This window comes from Anser anser (assembly GCF_964211835.1).
Source record: "Anser anser genome assembly, chromosome: 26".
NCBI lineage: Eukaryota > Metazoa > Chordata > Aves > Anseriformes > Anatidae > Anser > Anser anser.
In genome coordinates this window covers 930,775-954,061 of record NC_139747.1, presented here as the reverse complement: position 1 = coordinate 954,061, position 23,287 = coordinate 930,775, and the positions used below count along the sequence as shown (strand labels likewise).

Here is a 23,287-nt window from a genome sequence, read left to right as displayed (position 1 = left end):
GCTATCATACAGACTCGGTTAAAATGACAATTCAGGTAAAAACACTTAACAGAGAAACCTACTACCGACCAGGCAGGTACAGGTGAAAGGATCAATACTGTAAGTGTTTACACAACACAGAATTAACGTTGTACTTAGTAGCAAACCCTGTATTCAGCTTTAACAGAAACAGTTTGAAGCTGGAAGCTACTAGCTATATGATCCCTGCTAAAACTAGAACTCAAATAATTGTCTCCGCCCCGACAAATGACAGAAGTTCCAATAAACGTCACTTGTATTAAGTAGCTTCAGAAAAAAGAACCTGGGTAAGTTAGGAATTTTGCCATGGTAAGAGAAGCCCATACACACAAGTTAGTGCCATCTTTTTACCTGCAGGAATATCACAAAGAGCAAATAGTCCAACTCTAATGTCACCATTCACCGTCCATTTCTGTGTTTCACAGTTTGGATTACAACTATGGTTCATAAAGCGAGAATAATTCCCCTTTGGACCAGCGTCTATTATCCGATCCTTCAAATAAAGAGAGAGGGACATATCATAGGTATCACAGATCATACTTAACACTTAGAAACAAACAGATGTTTCCTGCTGACATGTGACTAGTTGTGGCTAAGGCAGGAAAAAAAAAAACGCTCATTTTAAATTAATGAAAATAAGGAACTTTTCCCTACAGGGTTAGTCTTAAGCAGAAGCATCTGAAAACTCGTGCTTACGGAAGTGAAATAGGCACAGAATGAATAACCTATGATACAGGTTTCATCTCTTTACCCATTCTATTTGAGAAAAATAGAGATGTTATCCTCCTACCAGCACCCAAGTGCCAGCTGGAAATAAGTTGACATTGCTATGAACTCCTAACGGTTGCCTACATCCCACTATACATCTTACTGAAGAGCTCTGCAAAGACATTACGAACAGGCCACACATTCATTTTTCCACTCCACGCAAAACTAACACCACTAAATCAAAATTGATGCAAATTGAAGCCATAAATTATGCACTCTACAAACAGAAGACTTGGAAACCTTTTGCCTGAACCGAATCGCACGAGCTCTCCTTCTCACATGTATAGAAATTGAGCTATGCGCGTTGAACACAGAATGATGATTCCTCCATCACTTTGCATTCAGCTGCAAACAAACAGTTTATAGTGAATGAAACCATATTTACCTTTGTAACAGTTAACATATAAAAATTGGTCACGCTGTTTTCATGAGCACGTTTAATCCGCAATCTGCACTCTTCTTCGTCAATTAGCTCGCCAACATATTCGTTCACAAATTCACCCTGAAAAATAAAAATAAGAAATCCATGCTTATTGCTTCTTACTAAGACAAAGGATCTCTTGAGTGGATTATCCTAAACACTACCTACGTACAACAGTTAAAAACCACACTGCTTAATGGCAAAAGAATCAATTTAGAATCTCTCTGCTTTCCTGATTACATTCTGATTACACTGGAAGCTAAACATGCCACCCCACGGGGACCCATCCAATGCAAAACGTCACAGCTGAACTTCCAGGCTGGTAGAGCAGCCAGTTTCTGTTGAGACGTGCAGTGCCATCCTTACATCAAGTTAAAAGTCCACCAAAACTACGGCCTGTTTCCTTGGGACGAGAAACTCCAGGATACTGTTGCTACTCAGATGAGTGCAAATTCAAATTGAAGAAAATAAGAAGGCAACCAAGAACAAGAGAGTTCTCTAGAGCAGAGTCTTGAGGACGTGGGTGACATGACAAAAATAACTTGTCCTGAAGTCTTAAAGCGTCCCTTTCCATCTGTGGCCACACTTGCATCTTCTGCTCTCCAGGTGCGCTCAGCCATCGTGTTCAGAAACAACAAAGCCTGCATGAGTAAGAGCAAACATACATCCATCCGTCCATCAGATCCCATCCTCTGTCTGGTAAGTTAAAGCAGACATGAAATCCAGGCCCATCGTCCTCATGCTTGCCTCGAAGTACAGCAAGACTGCAATCCAGGTAGAAGAGGATTCTCACACTTTGGTATTCAGGCGCAGTATTTTGCTTTTCCCGTACCAGCAGTCTCATATCCCACCTGAACCACAGAACGGTGCCCCCAGCAACAGTGTTCAGTGATACAGCGTAAAGGAAAACCAGAGTGATCCATATCCAAAGACCTCCTGGCAGGGAAAAACAGCATCATTTCCATCAACAGAAATCTCTTATCTTCATTGTTCTTCTCTGCCTTCTTGAACTTCTAAGAACCTTTAATGTTTGTTGTCCAGTGTAGTCTGATCACCTCAAGCCTTCATTAATTCCCCGCGAGTTCTTCTGAAATAAATCCGGGCTGCAGAGCTGAGCGCCAAGGAGGATGAGAGCTGACTTGTTTCCAGACATCCATATGAGCAATACTGCAAACTGGACCCCCCACACAACCAGCTAACAGGAAAATGCCGTCAGCATGTCACTGTGTAACAGCTTAAAAAGCAAAGGCAAGACTTATGAAAAAGTCGCCCTTGAGAAGGGGGCTCGCAATTCCAGTCGCCTCCATCCACTCTTTGAACTTCCCTTGTATTTTGCGATTGTCATTTGCTGTGCTTATAGTAAGGAAGAGGGGAAGAAAAGAAGAAAAAAAAAAAACCAGGTGTCTTATTTTGCCAGGCCTCTAAGACTTCCAAGATTTCATCACCTTCAGTGGTCTTACCAGGAAAAGAAACCATCATTCAGACTACTCTTCTCCAGACTGCTCTCTCCCTTTTTGCCCAGTAGTCAGTGAGAAAACACACACACACTCTTTCCTCCCAGAAGTACGAGACAGTCACCTCTTCCCCTCCACCAATAGAATTCAAATTCACAGTCACCTGAAGCTAACTTTTGCTCTGTGAGTAAAGATCAAGGTTATGACACTTCCGTCAAAACATCTAAACAGATTTCACCATTAATGCTGCACCTACAGAAGTCTCAAGCCTTTTTAATACAAAACATTTACTGGAGAGTGCTGAAATTTTAATATGCGTTTGCTTAAGGTGCACCAAGTTGCAGTGTTTTCACATTAGGCCATACTGATGGCCATCACAGCCTTTGTTTGTTGTAATTCTACCTTTTTAATGTTCCGTTTTGTCCTGAGACCCCATCCACGTCGATCCGTTTTTATGATTTCAGCATCAGGGTAGAGTCTTTTGGTGAAGCACTGGTTCTGACATCGCTCTCCCGCTGGGCACACCTGGGGGTGGCACTCGTACTGGAGCATCCTGTTCAGACACTCTGACTCTAGGCCACAGGGGTTCTCATCAGATGGCTTGCAGTTACAGCGAGGGATTTCTGACAGATCAGCTACCTGAATCTGAACCTTCCCTATCACCTTGTTGGACTGTAGAACAAAGGGAAAAGAAAGAATAAAAGATGAGGACAGCGTACAAAGATTCTGAACAACTTCATTTGAAGCCCATCATCAACTGATGTGAGAAGGCTCTATAGGTCTTCAGTAGGCAGAGCAGTCTGTATCATATTAACATTGAGTTAAGTAAACTACGTTTTAATAGCCAGTATGTATCTAAGAGAGATGAGACCAGCTTGCAATCAGCAAAGTTCTGCCTTAGGTTGATCTTACTCTCTTTTGCTGATACTCTGCTAAACCAATGTTTTATGGTACCAGAAGACAGAACTAAAGATTCTTGAAAAGAAAAGCAAAATGATTTATTTGAATTTTGCTAAGCTTGAATTGTTGCAAACACTGGTTGTTTAAATACATAGCTTACTTATACTAAAAAAAAAAAGGAAAAGAAAGAAGCCAACTCACTTTAATGTGTTTATAAGGTGGAGGTTTCCTTGAATTCCTTTCAATTTCTAATGCTTCTTTACTTTCTCTTTGTGCTTTCAGCTCCTGGAAGCGCTTTGCCGCTTCTTCAAGTGCTGTGCAAGGGAGTTCAAAATAGAAAGCAATTAGCACCAGCTGCTGCTAATCAAATACATACATGTATTTACATTTTTTATTTTTTAAAGCTAGGAATAGAACTCTATAAAAAAAATACAAGCTAAGATGAGTTATTACAGTACATCATGAATCTATTTCATCAGATACTTTTCAGTAGGTACTGAGATGTTGAACAATGATCCCATGCAGCAGAGCCCAAGCACCATCTTAACATTTCCCAGTTTGTGGAAGAAGTGAACTTGCCCACAACAATACACAATGAGTAGGCACTTAAAGATATCTTTATCTGCAGTCAAGGGATCTACGTAATGTTTGCAATTTTATGTGAACACAGAACACTAGCCATATAATATTCCCATGCAGGTTAAGTGGTGATGGAGACACAAACACGTGGAATTTTTGTCATAAACCACTATAAACTTTGTTTGATTTTACCTTTCTTGAAGGTCTTGTTAATACTAGTTTGCCCCTCAGCAAAGCTTTTATCTCCTTCAACATAAGGGAAAACTCTGCCCTGGTGTACCCAATAGTAGTCATGTGAACCAAAGAAAAATACTGGGAAGTCCCCGATATCATGTTTGAGGCCCTGTATGTTGAGAGGCACAGACCTGGGATTGCAGATCTCTGCTGGCCACCACCTGAAAGCAGAAAAAAAGGAAGCACGTAAGTTCTGTGAGCCACAGCCTTAGCTTCTGCATTTGCTTAGCTTGACTCAGAAATAAACGGTAGTTTTCCTTTCTCAAAGAAATGAACTCCTCCCTTACGCAATCGAGGCTCCTTCTGGCAATACTTGGGAAGTACCACGCAAAACACAAGCAGCCCTTCGTTCTCAGTGTTCTTACTCCTTATTTTGGAAAAGCCTCGTGAGAACACGGCACAAGAGTGGATTTCTAAGATCACCTACAGAGGCTTGTGTTCCTGCAGGTGACCCACAGCAAACACAAGCTAGGACATCGTGGCTCTCTAAGACAGCCCCTGGTTTTCCATACAGCTATTGCATTCTACAGAGCCAGCGTAAGTGCAATCAAGTATCCAGCAGTGCCTGGAAAAAGCAGGAGAATTTAATTTGAAAGGCAACATCAATGTCTGACACAAAGTAAACAAATTACCAGATTTCTAGTTCTTGTTTACTGAGACTGAGCTGCTTTGAGTTATCTTCCTGTAATTCTACAGTACATTAAAAGCAGCTAAAGTATTAAAAACCAAAAAGACAGCGAACTTGCCTGTAATTTCCAAGCTTGACCCAAACAATCTGCTTGTAACGTAGCTTCTTGCCAGCTTTACAGTCATTGCAATTCCAGCATCCTTCAGGCATTTCTATGTTGAGACACTCAGGGTGAAAGGAAGCTGGGCACGATTCACAGCACAACAGTTTTCCACCTTAAACAAAGAAACCCTGCTTGGTTTATAGAAGTAAGGATTTGCTTCCCCCTGCGCATAGCAATCAATATTAATTTTAAGTCATACATTCTACACCTCGGTTTGTTTCACAGCAAAAATACGGCAAAAGAAAGGGATCAAGCCAAAATTACAATGCTGGATTAAAAAAAGACTGCAGCGCACTTTTCCAGTGTGCAAGTTGTGGCTCAACTGCATCAGCAATATACTAAAAAGCAAATAGTATTTTTTCAACAAGAGCAAAGTTGGCAGTAGATGCAATATTCCCAAATGAAGCGCTACATACGAAAGCAGTGCTCTTAGCTTTAATTTCTTTGGGGATGACCAAACGTTTGATTATGACAAATAACCAAATTTTAAGAGACACTTTTTAAATCAACATTGTTATGACTGAATCCCTTAGCAATCAGTTAGTGTGCATAAAAAATAAAACCCACAGCCTATAGGTTGATCAATACTTTTCTGTAGTAACAGCGTTATAAAAGAATTCTGATGATCAATACATGATCAATGTGTTTCTTTCACCAAAAAAAGAAATTTACCTCTGTGAGCAACGTGAATTCAGCTATATAATGAAGAATGAGACACCACACAAGTTGTCCCCATCCCAAAAGTTTCCTCTGCGCACAAAGGAAATCTTAGTGCAGGGTGGCTGAAGTTTACACTTACTTGGAGGGAAGTTGCTCTGGCTGGCTTATGTTCTGGTAGATGTATTAAATGTGGAGAACCACATCGCATCTCTAAGCCACCCTCAGCAAACAAAGCCACTCGTACAATAAGACTTGTTAAAATATACATGCTGTAATATTTTATACAATATATATATTCAAATATATATATATATATATGTATATATATATCAACGTATGTGAATTAAAGAGCAAGAACAACAACAACAAATCATCAAATTTTTGGGTGCCAGACTGAAAATCCAGGAGGTATTTGAGGTGATTGAAAGCAGTTTTCAATCACAGTATCAAAAGAAATGCGAATGATAACTTTCAAACATGTATCAGAAAATCTTGTCCACCTATAGACTTTCAAATACGTCATTGCGTTAATTGATAGTTGAATGTTGCAATAAGCATTCCACAAATCATTTACACAACCAATACTGTATTTCCTCCGCTAAAATCAGTAAAATCCAACCATATGGACTTTCCAGAGTTCCCCAAACCCATAGTAAAATTTTAACTTTTAAATTAATTTTTGCAAATGTTGTTTCAGAGGAAATACAGACCCAATGTAAATTACCAAAGCATCATCCAACATGGTAAAATGCCAAGAGATGCAAAAATCAAAACAAAATCAAACATAAAACTTTCAGTGCTAAGCAAGAAACAAAATTGCTCTCGGGATGCATTAGTTAGATATTGCTCAAGCTAAGCAGAGGGCTCAAAATAATTTTTGTTTTCAGGACTTACAGAAACTACTGAAAGCCATCAACATTGAAAATAACCTAACTTTGGCATGGTTAATGGGGCACCATTTCTGAACACTCTCGGGAAATCAAATTTCTGCGAAGAATAAAATGTTACGCCTGAGCATTTTACAGAGCCAACCGTTGTCTCCCCACAAGGCATCCTGAGATGCTACGGCACTACCACACCGCCGTGAAACGAGCTCCCTCTCCTGCAAAGAACTCCTCTGTTCCCTCCTGGCCAGCGGGGTTTTCTTCTCGGGACAGAACCCCCCTCCCTCAGGACCCAGCACCTCCTGCCGCTCCTGCCCCGAGCAGCACCAGCCGCGGGAGGAGAGGGAGGAGCGCGGGCTGTCCCCGAGGAACGGAAGCAGAACGCGAGGCCCAAGGGCTGCAGCAGACACGTACGGGCAACACCTCACACCGCCTTCCCCCTCCGGGCCTCCTCTGGAACGGCGACAGTACCCACCAGCGTCCGACCTGGAAAATCGGTTGTTGCTTTGGGCTTGGCATCAGCTACCCGTAAGATCTGAAACAGACACCCCCTCTTCTTCTGCTCCTAAAATCAATTTAAGAAGCCGTTGCCTTTACGTCGTCGAGGTATGCCCTGAACTGCGACAGTACTGAGCTCTATTTGCCACCTCTTCCTATTCCGTGCAAGCGCTTCCCTGAAGCTGGAATAGCCAGGTACTAAATGACTTAGCCTCCTTCACGGAGAATTTAGTGACAGCAATTATTTTAAGCCCTTTTATAAAAAAAAAAATAATTGCCAACAACATGAACACGCTCACAATAATCAATGAGTGAAGTTTACTGAAAAGCAGTAAGTGATGCTTGACAAGCACACATTCCTTGTTCGATTTAAAGATAAAGAAATAATAGAAAAAGCAAAAGTAAATTAAAGAGAAAGAAACTATTTTGGTTACCTTTCTCACATTTCTTTTTGGAAGCTGACGAAGGAGGAGGAATCATAGGTAATTTCATCAACTCAGCACGATTTGATTCATTCAGTAGGTAGTGGGACTTATAGGCATATGAACTGAACAGGGGGTCTGAATGATCCTGCACTACCAACCCTATACGAAACAAACAGAAAGAGATGAGTTGCAATGAAACTACCCATGATTCCGTAAGGAGAAAATAAAATAAACCAAATGAACACCTATAATGCATATATGTGTGAATGAAAAAAAGATAAAATGAAGAAAAAGAAAAGTCTGACAAAGTTTCTTCACTAAGAGAGAGGTTATGTGTCAGAGAGACTAAATTCAATTGTAACTGGAAAATCCTACAATGAATAAGCTGTTTCTAGGTGGAATTTCAATAGTGCTTTTACTCTTAATTTGTGCGTTTACAGGAAAGCACAAGAAAAGCAACCAATTTTAATCCTGTTCAAACCACCCTCCCTCCCAAATGAAAAAAAAGCAAGCGAATTTGAAAAGTTGGGTGATGACAGTCAGTGCTTCAGAGGTACTGCTAGGGGTACAGGCTGGAAGAACAGACGCCGTATCCGTGGCCCCGCACGGTGCAGAGCCCGCCATCCCACTCACTAGAAGTCCAAGATCTTACCTACGGAAGCGTTTTGCCTTCATGACTGCATTAGAAAAATGTAACAAGGGGCCAGCGATTCTGCAAGGCACCAGGGGAGAAAGAACGGATGGAAACAGTGCCCTACGCCCTCTGTGGCGAGCAGAGCTGCACCAGCGCGGCCGCTCCGCAGCTCCCAAATGAGACACTTCGGAGCAGTTAAGCACTCTGTCCTGCCATACGTTTGCCTTTATTTCAAATGGCGCGTGCTTGTTTTCCTCCGTCCTTCTCCACTAAGAAGAGTTTCTCCGCACTGCTCCAACGAGTCAGGCAGCGGAGGTCAGAGAGCCCCAGCTACAGATGAGAAGCACGTGGCCAGGAATTCATGGGAACAGAAGAGACCCAAAGAAGCAGGGAAGATGAGCTACCAAGACAGCCACAAATTCTTTCCCCGGAGAGAGGCACACAAAATTGAGTGCTGCAAAGAAGCTTTTGAACTGGGGTGCCTAAAAAACCTCATGTAAGCAGAACAGCATCAGTCTACCTGAAACGTGTGTCCTCAAAAAGAATTCATAAACCAAGAACGACCTACACACATGCAGTTACGTGAGCTATAAAGCGCGTAACGCAGACATCTTCCAGAAAGCGAGTATCTACCTCATGATAAGCAACTTTTAATATTCTATAGATAATCTGGTATTGCATTTTCTCACGTCAGTAACGCTCTGCACCTAAATACAAAGTCTCTCCTTCCTACCATCAACTAAAACAAAGTAAGGAACCGTTCTCACATCCAGATGCCCAAGTATTTCTACAGCATCCAGGTCCCTTCTCTCTGGGCAGGTGTTGCCGGTGCTCCTGCCACAGAGGCTGACCTCGCCGTACGCCCCTCATGCTGCCCACATACGACTAGACAGGACTGACTCCAGCCATCCGGGCAGCTTGCTAACTGTAAACCCTGCACGACCTTTCTTCGGTGAAGCTTCACTGGCTCCTGGCTCCAGCTATGCCTAGCAGAAACAAACCCCACAAAAATTTCCTAGAGCAAGTACGTAGCTGCTACCAAACGCAGGGTTCGGTCAGCGGCAGCAGGTTTGTAGCTTTTAAAGTTCTCCTAAGATTCGGTGAACACACAGGACAGGAAATTCCGTCTGCTGGGCTTGAGGTTACTTATATTGCCAGGAGAAAGTACAGACTGCTGTAATTTCATCTCTATACCTGAAGCTAGTGTCAAACGGAATTATTAAAACAACGTCAAAAAAAAGTAACTCATGAACATCATCTTCTGCACTTCACTTACTTTTTAGAAATAAATGCAGGTCTGCATCTACAGGAAGTGTAAGACTTCTTCACTATGCAGCCAGACAACTGTAATTCAGTCTTCTAAATCCTACTCCTAAATTCTAATATCTGTGCCATATATATGAAAAATATATTTTTATACACATATTGGAAAAAAAGATGGATATCAAATAGCAGGTATTCATGTTCATGAAGCTTTTAAATGGGGCCTACCCAAGAGAAGTACAAGGCCTCTGTTATTTTTTGCCTTTACAGCCAAGTACATAGCCAAAGCACAGAGAGAGATTAACCCTTGTATGCATCTAAAACAAGCCAGTGCAGATTGCTAGTAGGCTCTTCTGTGATATTCCAATCTTGTCAGCTTCAGTCATCTGCAGAAGCTGCCCAGAGGGTAATGAAATGCAACTTCAAAGAAACTTATTTAACAGCTTTACATCACATAACGTACTTAATTACCAGAGCTTACTAGTGCTTTGAAATTGATAGAAAAAACTGTTTAGGATAAACCCAACTCTAGCAGACTGTCAGTGCTGTAAATTCATATTGTAGTACAAACACGGCTTTCATAATTAACACAGCGACCCTCACATCAATGCAGTTCTCTAAGGGCTAAGATCCAACGACCGACCTCGTGTAGGAGCAGAGCAGGACAAGACACATTCCTACCACTGAGCATTCTTCACATTAATACCCACAGGGCAGATTAAGCCACTGCTGGACCTCGCCAGGAGGCATTTCTAATCTGACCGCCAAACCAGGGAAAATCCACAGAAATTCATCTGTCATAAACTTGTACCTGACCCCGGTACCAGACTGACCCTGGATAACTGAGATAAAAAATAAAACCGAACTGCCGCAGGTATTACGGAACTGCTCTACCTACCACAGAAGTTTGGTTTTAGTAATTCTACTCCAGCCCTAGAAAACAAACAGCCTCTTTCCCCATATTTATCTTGGGTATTTCGATGTAGTTGTTGGTTAAATTAATGCTGGTGAAGAAGAGATTCATTTTTCTCAGACAGCATTAGATGCTTTCAAGCATTCTGTATCAGATGCTCTCTGCTAACAGCACGCTATGCCATGCATTCTCAGCTAGCTCTACTTCAAAGACACAGCAACTGGCTAGGTATCGTTCAGATTGGGCATTTGTACATATTAAATCAAATTAATCTTAAAACATACATAACACTACCTAAAAACCTAAAACAAAAGATACACAACATGTCATATTTGCTTGTGTGAATTTAAGCAATGCCACTGTGACTCACAGCACGTGTATCTGGTTTTGGGTGCCCGCGATGTGTTTGAGTAAGTCCACAAGAGGGAAAATACTGAACCACGTAAACACCTTTCTACACATTCTGAGGAACTTCTCTAAGACTCATTCTAAAACTTACTGTTCCTCTTTGAGTTTCTGGCTACCGTTTCTCTGGAAAAAAAATACATTTTTATTGAAGATTTATTTTTTTTTAAACTTGATCCTTTGTGATGGCTCTTAAACTACTTGGAAATGAGGAAAGGGGAAGAAAGGAGAGAGGTGGAAAAGAAATGACTCTGGCACTATTCTTCCCTTCCCATTCAGAGATCTTTAATTACTACTCTGCTGCTGCAAAGTCAAGACAACCTTTCCCGTACTAAACCAACAACTGAATGAACACGTGCAAAAACAAGTGGATCCAGGATTTCTGTCACATTTCCTTTTCTGTAACCTTCAAAGCTATGTTGGATATATTCTTTTCAACAAACTTTTGAAACACTGTATAAGTTATGTATTACTATTATGCAAACACCTAATATTGACAGTTTGATTCATCTGAGAAAATAACGATGTTTTTGAGTTGTGTGAGTAATTGGTGCAGCGAAACTTTTCAACCTGCTATCTGGCACAAGTCAGGTGACTGGAGAGCCCTAAGAATAACAAGTGGAAAGAAAGGAAGAAAGGAAGAAAGAAAGTAAAAAGAAAAAAAGAAAAGTTTGGCACATGGAAAATCCTACCATGAAACTTGTTTGCATGGTATTGTAAATGTTTTCCTTTCAAAGTTCTCAGATGTGATGGCAGTTAAAAATTAAAATGAATTTTTCTAGCTCATGAGTAAATCCTGCTTTCTAGCCTTACTTTAAATAGTTTTAAGTTTGTGAGGTGTGAAGGAATCCCCTTCTGCTTAACAGACTGAATAACAACACTACATTCATTCTCAGATTGCAATGGCAGGAACTGGGGGCTCAGCATCCGTTTTTCCTACTGGCAACACAAGCATGCCTTCCGAGTAGCTATAGCTGAATATTTCTGAATATTGAATATTAAGGCCAAAAATAGCACACGGAAAGCTTAATGAGAACTGCTGACTAAACCAAAAATCACAGGAAGCATTAAAATCCTTCAGAGCCCTAAGAGATGTTTTTCTTTAATGAAATACATTACTTTTATCACTACGCTGCACACGTGACAATAGAAGAACTATAAAACAGAAGGGGGAAAAAAACAAGTGTGCTCACCTCTTGCACAAACGAAACAAAAGCCTACATTTACAGCTGATGAGGAGTGATTCCTTTTGGAATGGTTACTACAGATGAGAATGTGGGATGACACAAACAAGCTTCCTGCAGCAATACAGCCATCTCCTGAGTGATAGGCAATGGGACATCTGAAACATCTCACCATGCGACCTGTTTAATATAAATGCAGAAAAATGCACCGTGTCACCCTGTAGTCAGGATATGGTAGAAGACACCATAGACAGATGCAGGACTGATTTTTATTCCAGAGCGCTAGATTAGAGAGACATTTACATCTTTTCAGAGTTTCACAAAAGTTAATGCAACTTTCACTTCAAAGCTCTGTTAAGAAAAAAAAATATGGTTTAATCATTCTAGAGTCAACTGTTTTGTTAAAATTTTTTGGTTCATTTCTAAAAATGAAACCCTTGTTTCTTGCTGCATGCTGCATTACCAAGAGTAGAGTTACACTCGCTGTTATTGTGATGACGCGTTTGAGCTTCCTCCTCCTGTTCAGAGCCAGCTCTGTTCTCACCTTTGCTTGCCTTATGGATATCCTTATCCACTGAGCAGGCCGTACAGCAATGCTGCGGGCAACGAAATCCTCGCGACTCAAAGAGAGCGGTGGCAAACTTGCGAACACAGGCCTCGTGGTAAAATTTACCACATGCGTTGACTGAACAGCGCTTCACATCTTTGCCAGGAAGTTTGCATGAGAAGCACGTGTGTTCTCCTTGTAAGAGAAGAAAAAGAAGCTTAAATGTAACTGCCAATACTTGGCGATACGGATGCTGTTAAAAAAGAATTCTGAAGTGAACAGAGCTACATCACTCTGAGAAACACAGGCTCCCTGCCTTAAAACAGGTCAGTCAGTCACTAGAATTCACAGTAACCACTTGATTGCTGTCAACCTAAAATTGCTTTGTGCTGAGCGTACCCTGAATGGTTTGCTACTTTTTCTCTTATCAAGTACTTGCTAACTGGAACATGAGAATCTGGCCTGAGAAGTTAAAAAAAAAGTAATAGAATAGCACAAATGCACTTCTAAAACCTATGATCTTTCTATCTCAGCTTGGCCTGACCATCCTATGGCACCTCAGCAGAGCAGGAAATCCTTCCCCATTTCCCGGGCATGGGAGCACACTCACCATTTTTACACTCCGTGCAGAAAAACTTCTCATCTGGCATCGACTTCAGGCCCAGACACTCCATATGAAAGACGCTGCAGCACTCGCCCTCGCAGGGCACCAGAGACTCGCCAGAGCTTTCGCAGATCTTAAACGAGCAGACAGCCAGTCAGAGAACAAAGGGTATCTGACATAAACACAACTGACTACGAGATGTTGAAAGGGAATAGAAATGGGCAGAAATCTCTTCATAGCTACAATAAGCCAGGAGAACTGCCCTACATCCCACAGCAGACCTGACAAAACCTAGGAGCTGGAGACAATCCCAGCGGTTACCATTAGCAAGTACGGGTTAGATACTACACCTGAGCTTTCTAGCATGGAGGAGAGCTTATGAATTATTTCCAGAGTACGGAGTCCTAAAAGCCTCGATATTCTGAGATGTCTAATTATGAGACATGATGAAAACAAACCAGTCTGATTTAATAAATTTACAATCTCAAATTAACAGAAACTATCGATACATCTTTAGCATTCATTTCTTTACAGTACCGTCATTTACCTGACAAACAGTGTCTTTTTTATTTGTTCCAGTTCCTCTCCTGGATAAGCTAGAGTCTACTGACTGCACATCAGAAGCATCAGCATCGGCAGTAGCTGACGGGCTGTCTGAACGTTTTCCAAAACTACCCTACAAAGAGGAAAAATCCAAGACACTCAAACAAGACACTTTCAAAGGACAACCACATTGTGAAAAAAAATATTTACATCAACACTGATTAAAAGATCAGTCAACATGCCAAGAGATACAAATATCCTTGGAAGACGCTGGACTTCGCTGCAATGATACAAGAACTGCTACCTTCTTGACATATCTTTTACCTGTACAAGCAAAAAAAAGTTGTCTATTTTACTCTTTCCAGACACCTCTTAGTTTCACACCAACTAGCATCCCCAAATTCCCAAGGAATCTAATAGCTTTTCAAAGAGCAAAATGAGTCAGTGACCTAAACCAGTGTTTTGTCAAAGTATAAATATTTGTTTTAAAAAAAAAAAAGTATCTTATTTACATCGATATAATGTGAGAGGTTAGAATTAAGATCACAAGTTATTTCTCAGACAGTAAAAAATACAAGATTTGTAGAAAATACAGCATTCACGTATTTAGTAACAGACAATTGAAGAGTCTATTATACTGATCAATTAAAAACCAGGTATCCGTGAGCAACAATTTGCCTTTACCTGTAAATCATTAAGTCCTCTTGAATCAGAGTCAGATGTATCTCTGTAAGCTGAGCTAGTCAGTTCTACATCAGTTGAGGCACGACTCCTCTTCTTTAAAGGTTTACAAGAATCTGAAATCTCGCTGGCACCTTAACACAACATACTAAAATTAGTCTTAACGTACATTCTTTTTTCTTTTTTTTTTTTTTTTGCTTGAAATTAGTAAAGGAACAACAAAGATGAGACAGCCTGAAACTGGACTTTATTTGCTAGCCTTAATTTTCAGTTTGCAACTTACATACTAAATTAACTTTTAATAGAGAATTAAATAACTGAAAATCACCTTAGAAAGTCCTTTTGACAAATTCTGAATATGCTGACATAGTAGAGGAAGCTACTAAATTGTCTATAACAGAGGATAAGCCGTTAGGAGATTACCTCTTCATCGTCCCTATTTAAAATACATCTGGTCAAAGATACCATCTTATATTTTACTATGTACTTACAGCATATGAACAACACAGGCTATCCTTCCAACTAGCAGCGCAAAAAACCCAAACCAAAACCAAAAAAAAAAAAAGACACCTTCATCACCAGAAAGTTTCAAGATCTCTGTAGTTCACACAGAATGAAAACCATTGCCAATGTGTGCAGAGCCAGAAACTTTCAATAACGTGTGTTTTGGTGCGTAACTCACCTTTCTGCAGTCCTGTCTTCACTGCTGTCAGTGGAACCATTTCAACCTGTTTGAATAGGAAAACCCATAGTTAAAAACAGATGAACTTTTCCCCTAGTATTAAAAAGAAAACATTAACGTTTAAGCGATTAGCATCTCTGAACTCAGATGTAGTCTGTCATCCCCTTCTTAGCGCGAGCCTTCTCGTCGTGCTGGGATTTATCCTAGCTGCCTACGCTGAGTGCCACGAGACAAGGCAGCCACAGGCTCACTAGCAAGGTCCTTCCCAATCGCTCCCTTTGGGCACGAAGATGACAGGAAAACTTTAGCCGTGTCCAGCAGGCAGGAGCGGGGTTCAGTTGGGCAGCCAACCCTGACGCCTTTGTAGAACCCCACACCTGTGTAAGCACAAGTTTACCTTAACAGGCACGACACTCAGGTTAGAGACACTTAATGCATCGCCATTGTAAGGCACATCCACCAAGCATGCACTCCCGAGCTCCTGGGAACACAGACTTTTTCTCTGTATAGAGTGCTGCAAGGCCACGGGGATGGAGGTACGGGCTTCGCACGGAGCGTTGCAGAGCTCTATACAGCTGGAAACTCAATGCCAGTACACACTTAAGCAGACAAGCTTACAATCTTGCAAAAGCACTTCAAGTCCTCGATCCTACAGCAGAAGGGCAAGTTTAGAAACTGTTCTGCCAATGTGCGTGTAACGTGAGAATTTGGCGAATGTATAATAATTAGAGAAGAAAGTTGTTGCCTAAAGTCCTGTTTTTAAGGTTAAGAATTACAAGTTATTTCTTTACAATGTGGTTACATATGCATGTAGAAACACATTTAGTAAATATTTAAGGATTATTCTATAATTTTTTTAAAAAATATTTTATTTTGTTGTACAATAGGTAAAAACATACAATAGAAGGATTTGTATAGGATACATTTCGTAATACAAATATAAAATCTAAACAATCACTTTTATTTCTCCACTAGTCACTGTAACAGTAGCATTAACATTTTGTTTTTCCCATTAATTGTACTCGTTCCAGTTATAATTTTATACCAAGTTGTTGCAGACTAATTTGGGAATCAGTTGCAAGAAAACTTGACTTTGGGTAACAAATATTGTTGCATAATTGTAAGGAGTTAGTAAGTTTTTCTTTTTTTAATATAACTTAATACATTCAAGGTTATGCGCATTACAGTGCATCTGTGTTTAATTTTCAGTCATATACTTTTCCTGAGAAAAGCACTTTGATGTTCATAGTCTTAGTTAGCTAAATAATATAAGCAAGCAAAGCTAACTGGGATCCATGAAGTTCATATTGTTGGTTCTTATACCTTAGTTAATTTAAGAAGCATTTACAAACATAAAATAACTCATCTGAAAACATGGAGGCTGCAACACCCCATGGCAAGGGGTTTAGGGTCTATGTCAGGTCACTCACGCCCAACATTTAAGTCGCTTTCAAGTTTCTCGCTGAAACTTCCTAGAGTTAGAACATTCTTCTGCTGAATACAGATGTAAATGCTATGGCATCAAAAGAAAATGTGAAAAAAAGCAACTGGGTCTACTATCAACCTCTGAAATGAATGAAGTGCAAAACAAAGTGTAACGGGCAAAGAATAAATTAGAATAAAAGAGATAAAAACAAAATTTTCCCCTTCCCATATAAAATCTTTAACCTGACTGTCCCTTTTTAAAAACCCTCATCGAAAAAAGCTATCCTATGAAACATTGTATATAAAATTATCAGGTTTCAAGTGGAAAGGCCCTTGGAGAGTGAAAATTGACCACATAAGGAAAAGAACCAACAACTTTGACAAACTTGTTAAAAAGTGTATTCAGTTTTTAATATTAAAGTATGTCCAGCCACTGAACTTTCCTACTCATTTCCACGTGGAATTCTTTTTTTGTTTTAAAGCAACAACATTTGTCTCTCTGACATCCAGATTAAAGGAATGCCCTGTACACGTTAGATCTACTTAAGAAAAAAAAAACGTATATCCCAGAAGACCTGTTTTGCTGATGTCTGCCAACATAAAGTCTGACTATTCATCGTTAACTTAAATCATTCTCAGAGTCCATTTTCAGAAGTGGTCAGATTAATCAGTCTAACTTCATTTGAAAAACAAAACCTCAATACAAACCAGCAGCTAAATCAAGAGCAAAAGGAAGGAACCTGGTGGCAATTCCATCAAATAGAAGTTACTGAAACAAAATCACTTTGCTCATAACAGAAATCTCATAGCAAACATGGCAGGTTCATTAGGAGTCTTGCATCATTGAGTTCCCATTTTCCATAGCCTGACTGATACTGTGAAGATGCCAGTAGCAGAGTCACAGCAATGGTATTGACAAGGGGATTTCATGAAGGATAGTCCAAAACGAAACCCGATGGGGAAAAATGGAGAAAAATAAAAAGGCACCAATATAAGCCACAACATTTATGAATACAATATATTTTAACTCTCTACATGGAGGAAGCCAACCTGCTCCTTTTTGATCTTCTTCTTTGGCACAACTTCAGTGGATTTCTCAGACTCTGAGCGGGTTCGAATCGATCTTCTCTGTTGCTTCTTTTCTAAAGAACCTGAAGAAGGAAAAGGGTTTCTATTATATGGTTCCTTATATTTCTGAGCTACAGAAAGATGTTCAACACCAAATCAACAGGTAAAGTAACGAAACCAAGACTTTTTCCTCTTTTGAATGTTTTATTTTAAAATTCAGTTCCAAGCTGTTTGCCAACTGGTGCTATGGTTTGCAGATAACATGTTCTGAGTCCATAGACAGAGGGAGCAGCTTCAGAAAAAGACACCAGTAATAGTACAAAACAAAAAGCTGGAATCCAGTTTAGGGCAAATGGGTTTTCACAACACACCTCTCAATCACAGTCTTCGCTTTGGTTTATTTTTAACCAAACAGTCCATCTTTGGTGCTTATGGGGAGGTATCCACAATGAACTTCTTGAACTAAAACAAGCTAGAAATTCGAGACGCAAAACAGAGCTTCCCCGTTTTCACTCCCAGTGAAAAAGCCAGCACGGTGCCCCAGCTCTGCAGGGAGGATTGGTCTTCCTTCGCAACTCTGGCTACCGCAAAAATTTCAAGCAAGAGCCCCGCTACAACACGTGCCATCAGTATGAAATCTAAATGGGCAACTAAAGATTTTGAGAGTTGGAGAAAACAGAAAGCACAAACAGAAGCAGTGATTGTGATGCATTATTATAATTAACGTGAAAAACAAGTTTTTAAAAATGTTACCATGGAAAAGAAACTCAGATTAATGAAGATTATGTTATTTCAAGAGAGAAAGTATGAATTGTTTTTTTTTTTTTTGACGAGTAAGGTTGGCACAATCGGAAGGTCCCTCTGTGCTACAGTATCTGCCAAAAGGCCCTACTGAGAAGCGTGTCCTGAACACCACACCACGTGCAAGTTTTGAAACAAGGCACGTGCCTAGAGCTGTACTGGCAGAAAGCTGAAGTTTGAAGTTTCACAATTATCTATTGTGCAGAATTACTCTTTTCTTCAGTTTTGGGTGTTTTACCTAAAGACAACGTGAATGTAAGATACTCGGTACCCTTCCAAGTAAAACTACAAACTGTTGGACCAGGGATGAAGTTATTAATTAAGTAATTAAGATAGATACAGCGTTGGAAGTCGTAAGCCTACAGCTTCTTGTTAGGAGATAAAATATCTAGAGAGGGACAGGCGTCAATCAGACACTGAAAGAAAGCCTCTCAACAGGTCTCCAGAAAAATAAACTTCATTAATTGGACAAGCTTTTTTTTTTTTTTTTTTTTTTTTTGAGGCTGCACGTAGCATGCCGTGGCTCTGGAATACCTTAGTAAGTTAACTTTCTAGTTGAAAAAGTTGTTTGTTTTTACAAAAACTGTGTTTCTGGAAGAAAATAATGTTTTCCTTTGAGGGAAACAAGTTTTGCAGCAAATTAAGTAATAGTAGCAAGGAGCTGTTAATAATTTATCAGTGACTCAGCTCAACATCCTTCATGTTAGAAGCTGTGTAACTTTTGGCTCTAACAAGCTACACCCACCAATACACACAAAATTATCGTGGATCTCAGCACGAAAGCTAGAGGCCATCTTTTGTCACCTTTGTGTTCAGCTGAAATTCTCTGAAGCAGCTAAAAGTCAATTTGGGCAACGGTGACCAGAAAGTTAATTTAATCAATAACGTATTTCCTCCCCACACTGCCTCACTGTCCTAATGGAATTAAGATAAAGCCCTATGTCAGAGGAGAAACTCTCAAATTAGTACATCTAATATTGGCTGAAAGCAGTTTCTTTTAATATAATGGGCACTTTTTCCTCTTCCTGCTCTCCGAGGATCCAGCGCATCACCTCCACAATGCTCCTATCCCATCTTCACGAGTATTTTGATCCGGTTTCAGGACAGATTTCAGACCAGCAATCTACCTCCCTACTGGCCAGGCCAGGTCAGGTCAATCCTGTTTCGGCTGTGTGGGGAAACCAGAGGCACTCTGAATTCTCATAGCTGTTCTCCTATTACCAGATTTCAAGTTACAGAATTCTTTTCCCGGCATCATGGACCTGTGTATATCTAGCTGCAGGTTATTAATAAGGACTCCCAGAGTCATTCTGTAAAATACTTTACCGTAAAGGTATTCTGAAGTTCCGGTGACCTTAAATTTGAAAAAAGGACTTCGCAGTTATGTTCCATGAGAGGGGATCAATAACTGTCTGGACTTTGGAAATGGCTTTGAAAGTGACTGTTTGGAGTGTATACTGAAGTAAAGCTCATGCACTGTATAGGGTGTTATCAGGTGGAGTTTTACGTATCCAAAAAACCTAAGAAAATGAAAAAAGAGAGGCTCAGAATTCTCACCCCCTACATCTGAAGAGCCATTGTGAAGGTGAAGCCTTTAGTTCCCAGGTGAGAAAGGAAAAAAAAAAACAACAAAAAACCAGAGATCACCTCTCCTGCTGCAAGGCAATTAAAGTAACAACTGTTTGAAAAAGCTGAAGTAACTATAGCGACTCAGATTGGAAAAAAGAACCACTGTCGACAGCAGCAGAGGAAACCCCGCTTGCATCAGGAAACCCCACTCGCACCAGAACATCCGGACTACTCAGCCTGCATTGTAAAGTCCCGAAATAGTCCAGAAAATAGTGTATAAGAAAGCCTACCTAAAAGCTATACAAGTGCAGAAACTGAAGCGAGTTTGCAGAGGAGAGTGTTCCCACCCATGTTGACTGAGGTTTTTGACTTGGAGTCTCATTTATTTTATGCCCAGAAAGGGAGAAATAACAAAACAGTTAAAGCAGAAGTGACACTTAGTAACTTCATAAGATTTTCTCAAGAAAAGACGTTGCGGTTTGGGTTTTTTTTTTGGCATGCTAACTGTAATGAGCCTTCCATTTTTATTTTTTTCCCTTCCATACCAGGAGCACTTGCTCATCCTGCTATGAGAGAAAATCACTGTTGTGTTCTCCAACCTAAGATTTACTTCTACATACCCAACGTAAAACGAAGTACTTATGTTTGGGGCTATACCAAGGATATTATTACCAGCACATTAACAAACACACAACAGTTAATGATTTTTACACGGACTGTAGAAAATCTGCGGCTGAGATATAGAAGGCCCTATAGTGACAGGAGGGACTTGAAAATCTCTTGGTTTAGGATGACTCAAAACTGCCTCTTTTCAGGAACCTCCATCCTTCCCCCAGAGGGGTACGTCTCCTTCTGGGGGTGCTGAGAGAACACACTGCAGAAGGAAATTTCTGCTGGTGGGGAGATCAATCCATTTGGAAGAATTCCCATTAGCAATTTATCAGAATCAAAACATGAAAAAAGCATTGGTTTTCTGTTCCAAGTCTAGAAAGCACTCAAGCCGTTTTCCTTTCTCATTCTTCCCTACTACTGTACTACCAATTAACTTCAAATAGCTTATCCCAGGCCTTCCCTTTCCAGTCTCAAGCTCCATTATTTGCTTCAGTGGTTCTCCCTCAGACAGTACTTCAAAACTCAGTGTTTTATGATAGGGCCCCTAGAACAACTTCAGAATCAAGCATTACATCACTTTGTTGATAGAGTGATCAGAGGCAGTTAAAAAAATAAATCACTGCCCTCTACAAAGGTCATACTGGAATTCATCAACAAACTTTGGTCAAGCACCCATCACGGCTCAGATCCATTCCTCACTATCCCACTTCCAGACTCTCTTCCTTTGATCTCAGCCACCATGCTTTACATTTGGTGCCAAAAGCCTTTACAGTACTCTGCTAACATATGTCCGCTACGTTGTCTTCTAAAACAACTTGCCATCTGCTCTCCACAAGGCACCCATCCTTCTCATAAGACGACTTGGATCCTGCAAGTTGCAGACGCTAAAAGTTCAGAGGCCAAACCAGTTAAATGCCATCACAAAGACATCCTGTGTTTCTCAAACATCTGGGCTCATCACGTGCTTATCAGCCAGGTTTGGTACAGCTGTTATGTAAACACAAATACGTTCATAATCCTTTTTACCTAATGAGAAAACGCCAGTTTTGATATTTGAGTTTAAACGCTAGGTTGTTACAGTGCAGACACCCTGCAATTTTGCCTACCTGTTGACCCAGGAGTCGTTTCAGGAGAGGACGCGTTTTGCACTGTTGCTTTTTCATTTCTCTGATTTGATGAAGAATTAAGTTTTTCTTGTCCTTTGACGCTTATTTCCGTTTTGTTACCGACTCCCTTAAAAAGAAAAAAAGATTGCGTGAGCCTATTTATACGTTATTGCTAACAGGCATACCAATCTACTCCTCAGCCTCAGAACGGAAACCTTCAATACAACACATACACGTGATGGTCTGTGCTACTGAGCCGCTTCTTTGCACAACTTTCCATCCCTCTCAATCTCCCCTTATATACAAGGAAAAAAAAAATATTCCAGTGACTTTTCTAAACATTACCTTCTCTATAATGCTTAGGATGAAATAAATACTCTCCAGGTAGAGAGGCAGAAGAAGGAGGCAGAGAAATAGTCCTAAACCTTTTCCTTACACTGACTGTGAGAAGCTGCTGCGCACCTGAAGGAAGCTAGGAGGCAGAACTCATTTTAGAAGTCTTACGCAAAATGCAGTTATTTTTCAATATATTATTAACAATTTTGTCATCTTATCTGTTTCCCACAAATAAACTGCTTTTAAGATTTTCAGAGATTTGCTCAATTATTTTAACTAGGAGGTTGGAATTAAACAACTTTGGTATTTTGAACACGTTATTAGCAAAAGTATGACCATCTGTAGGGAGCTCCTTGGCCGACAGTCAAAGTAGTTACTACCAGAGACTTTGGGACGCACTGAAATTAGAGGTTTAATACAATGGAAGATTGTTATCATAGCCTGGCTTTTGTTAGATCTCTCCACTGAAAGAAACATGTACTGTAAAAGCACAGCGGACACAAGTTTAAGCTCCACAGTACGTCAGACTTGGGATAACGATGAACAAGAGGAGTCACTACACAAAGCACGTACCTTAGTAGAATAAACAAATTGATCGATGAGTTTTCCATCCCCAGCAGCATTCTGAAGGGCAAAAACCTGTTCAATTTTAACAACTGGAGACATGTTACATTTTTGAAGATCCAAGTTGTGCATGGTTATTGAAGCTGGTAAGGATTTTCTAGCTGCAGCAGTTTTCCATGCAATTTTCACAGGAGGGGGCTCCTCCTCTTCCACACTTGACTGCCTCCGCTGGCTTTGTCTTCGCAACTCCGCACTGGAAGGCGATGCTGCTACCACGTTGGCATGCTCTGGCTGGGCGTTCAGTGCTGGCTTTGGACGTCGGTTCTTCTTGGTCTCTGACTTAGAAGCAGCAGTCTTTTTGCCTTTTGACAAAACCTCCTCTGGCTCTTTGTCTATATAAATGAAGGTGTATTGTTCTACCCTTTCTTCCCGAGTCATTTTCAATGCTTTCTCAGCATGGGCAATACCAATATCCCACTGAGCACGCTCTCTTTGCGGCCTTGGTTTGCGAATCTTAAGGAACAAAGACAAGCAGCTAATTACACTGAAGAATCCCGAGGCTCTTCAAATCTCTCAGGCAGCAAATTTAAATTTACTCTCCATTTACAGTGCATTTTTGAAAGGTAGATTGTGAATTCCCCCACTCGGGGCACAAGCAGACACTCTAGCTAGATTGTACGACCATTACCATTAAAAGCGTCTGCCCTAAATTACAAAT

At 40.5% G+C, this 23,287-nt stretch overlaps 1 protein-coding gene across 7 annotated transcripts in view; it reads right to left on the bottom strand.

Annotated features, from left to right (window-relative positions):
* Positions 1 to 23,287, bottom strand: part of NSD3 (nuclear receptor binding SET domain protein 3) — a 45,851-nt gene that overhangs the window by 6,935 nt on the left and 15,629 nt on the right. For 5 of the 7 annotated variants that reach the window (XM_083811951.1, XM_083811953.1, XM_083811949.1 and 2 more), the window contains 16 exons: positions 22,579 to 23,082; positions 21,670 to 21,796; positions 17,564 to 17,664; positions 15,089 to 15,134; positions 14,410 to 14,540; positions 13,730 to 13,858; positions 13,189 to 13,315; positions 12,576 to 12,773; positions 12,041 to 12,211; positions 7,642 to 7,791; positions 5,121 to 5,277; positions 4,333 to 4,535; positions 3,763 to 3,875; positions 3,064 to 3,333; positions 1,172 to 1,288; positions 370 to 511 (listed from right to left, as the gene is read on the bottom strand). In XM_083811951.1, coding sequence (XP_083668077.1) covers positions 370 to 511; positions 1,172 to 1,288; positions 3,064 to 3,333; positions 3,763 to 3,875; positions 4,333 to 4,535; positions 5,121 to 5,277; positions 7,642 to 7,791; positions 12,041 to 12,211; positions 12,576 to 12,773; positions 13,189 to 13,315; positions 13,730 to 13,858; positions 14,410 to 14,540; positions 15,089 to 15,134; positions 17,564 to 17,664; positions 21,670 to 21,796; positions 22,579 to 23,082 — 2,686 coding nt within the window. Of the gene's footprint in view, positions 1 to 369; positions 512 to 1,171; positions 1,289 to 3,063; positions 3,334 to 3,762; positions 3,876 to 4,332; positions 4,536 to 5,120; positions 5,278 to 7,641; positions 7,792 to 12,040; positions 12,212 to 12,575; positions 12,774 to 13,188; positions 13,316 to 13,729; positions 13,859 to 14,409; positions 14,541 to 15,088; positions 15,135 to 17,563; positions 17,665 to 21,669; positions 21,797 to 22,578; positions 23,083 to 23,287 lie in introns of those variants that run through there. The other 2 variants (XM_083811954.1, XM_083811955.1) reach the window with 2 other exon arrangements.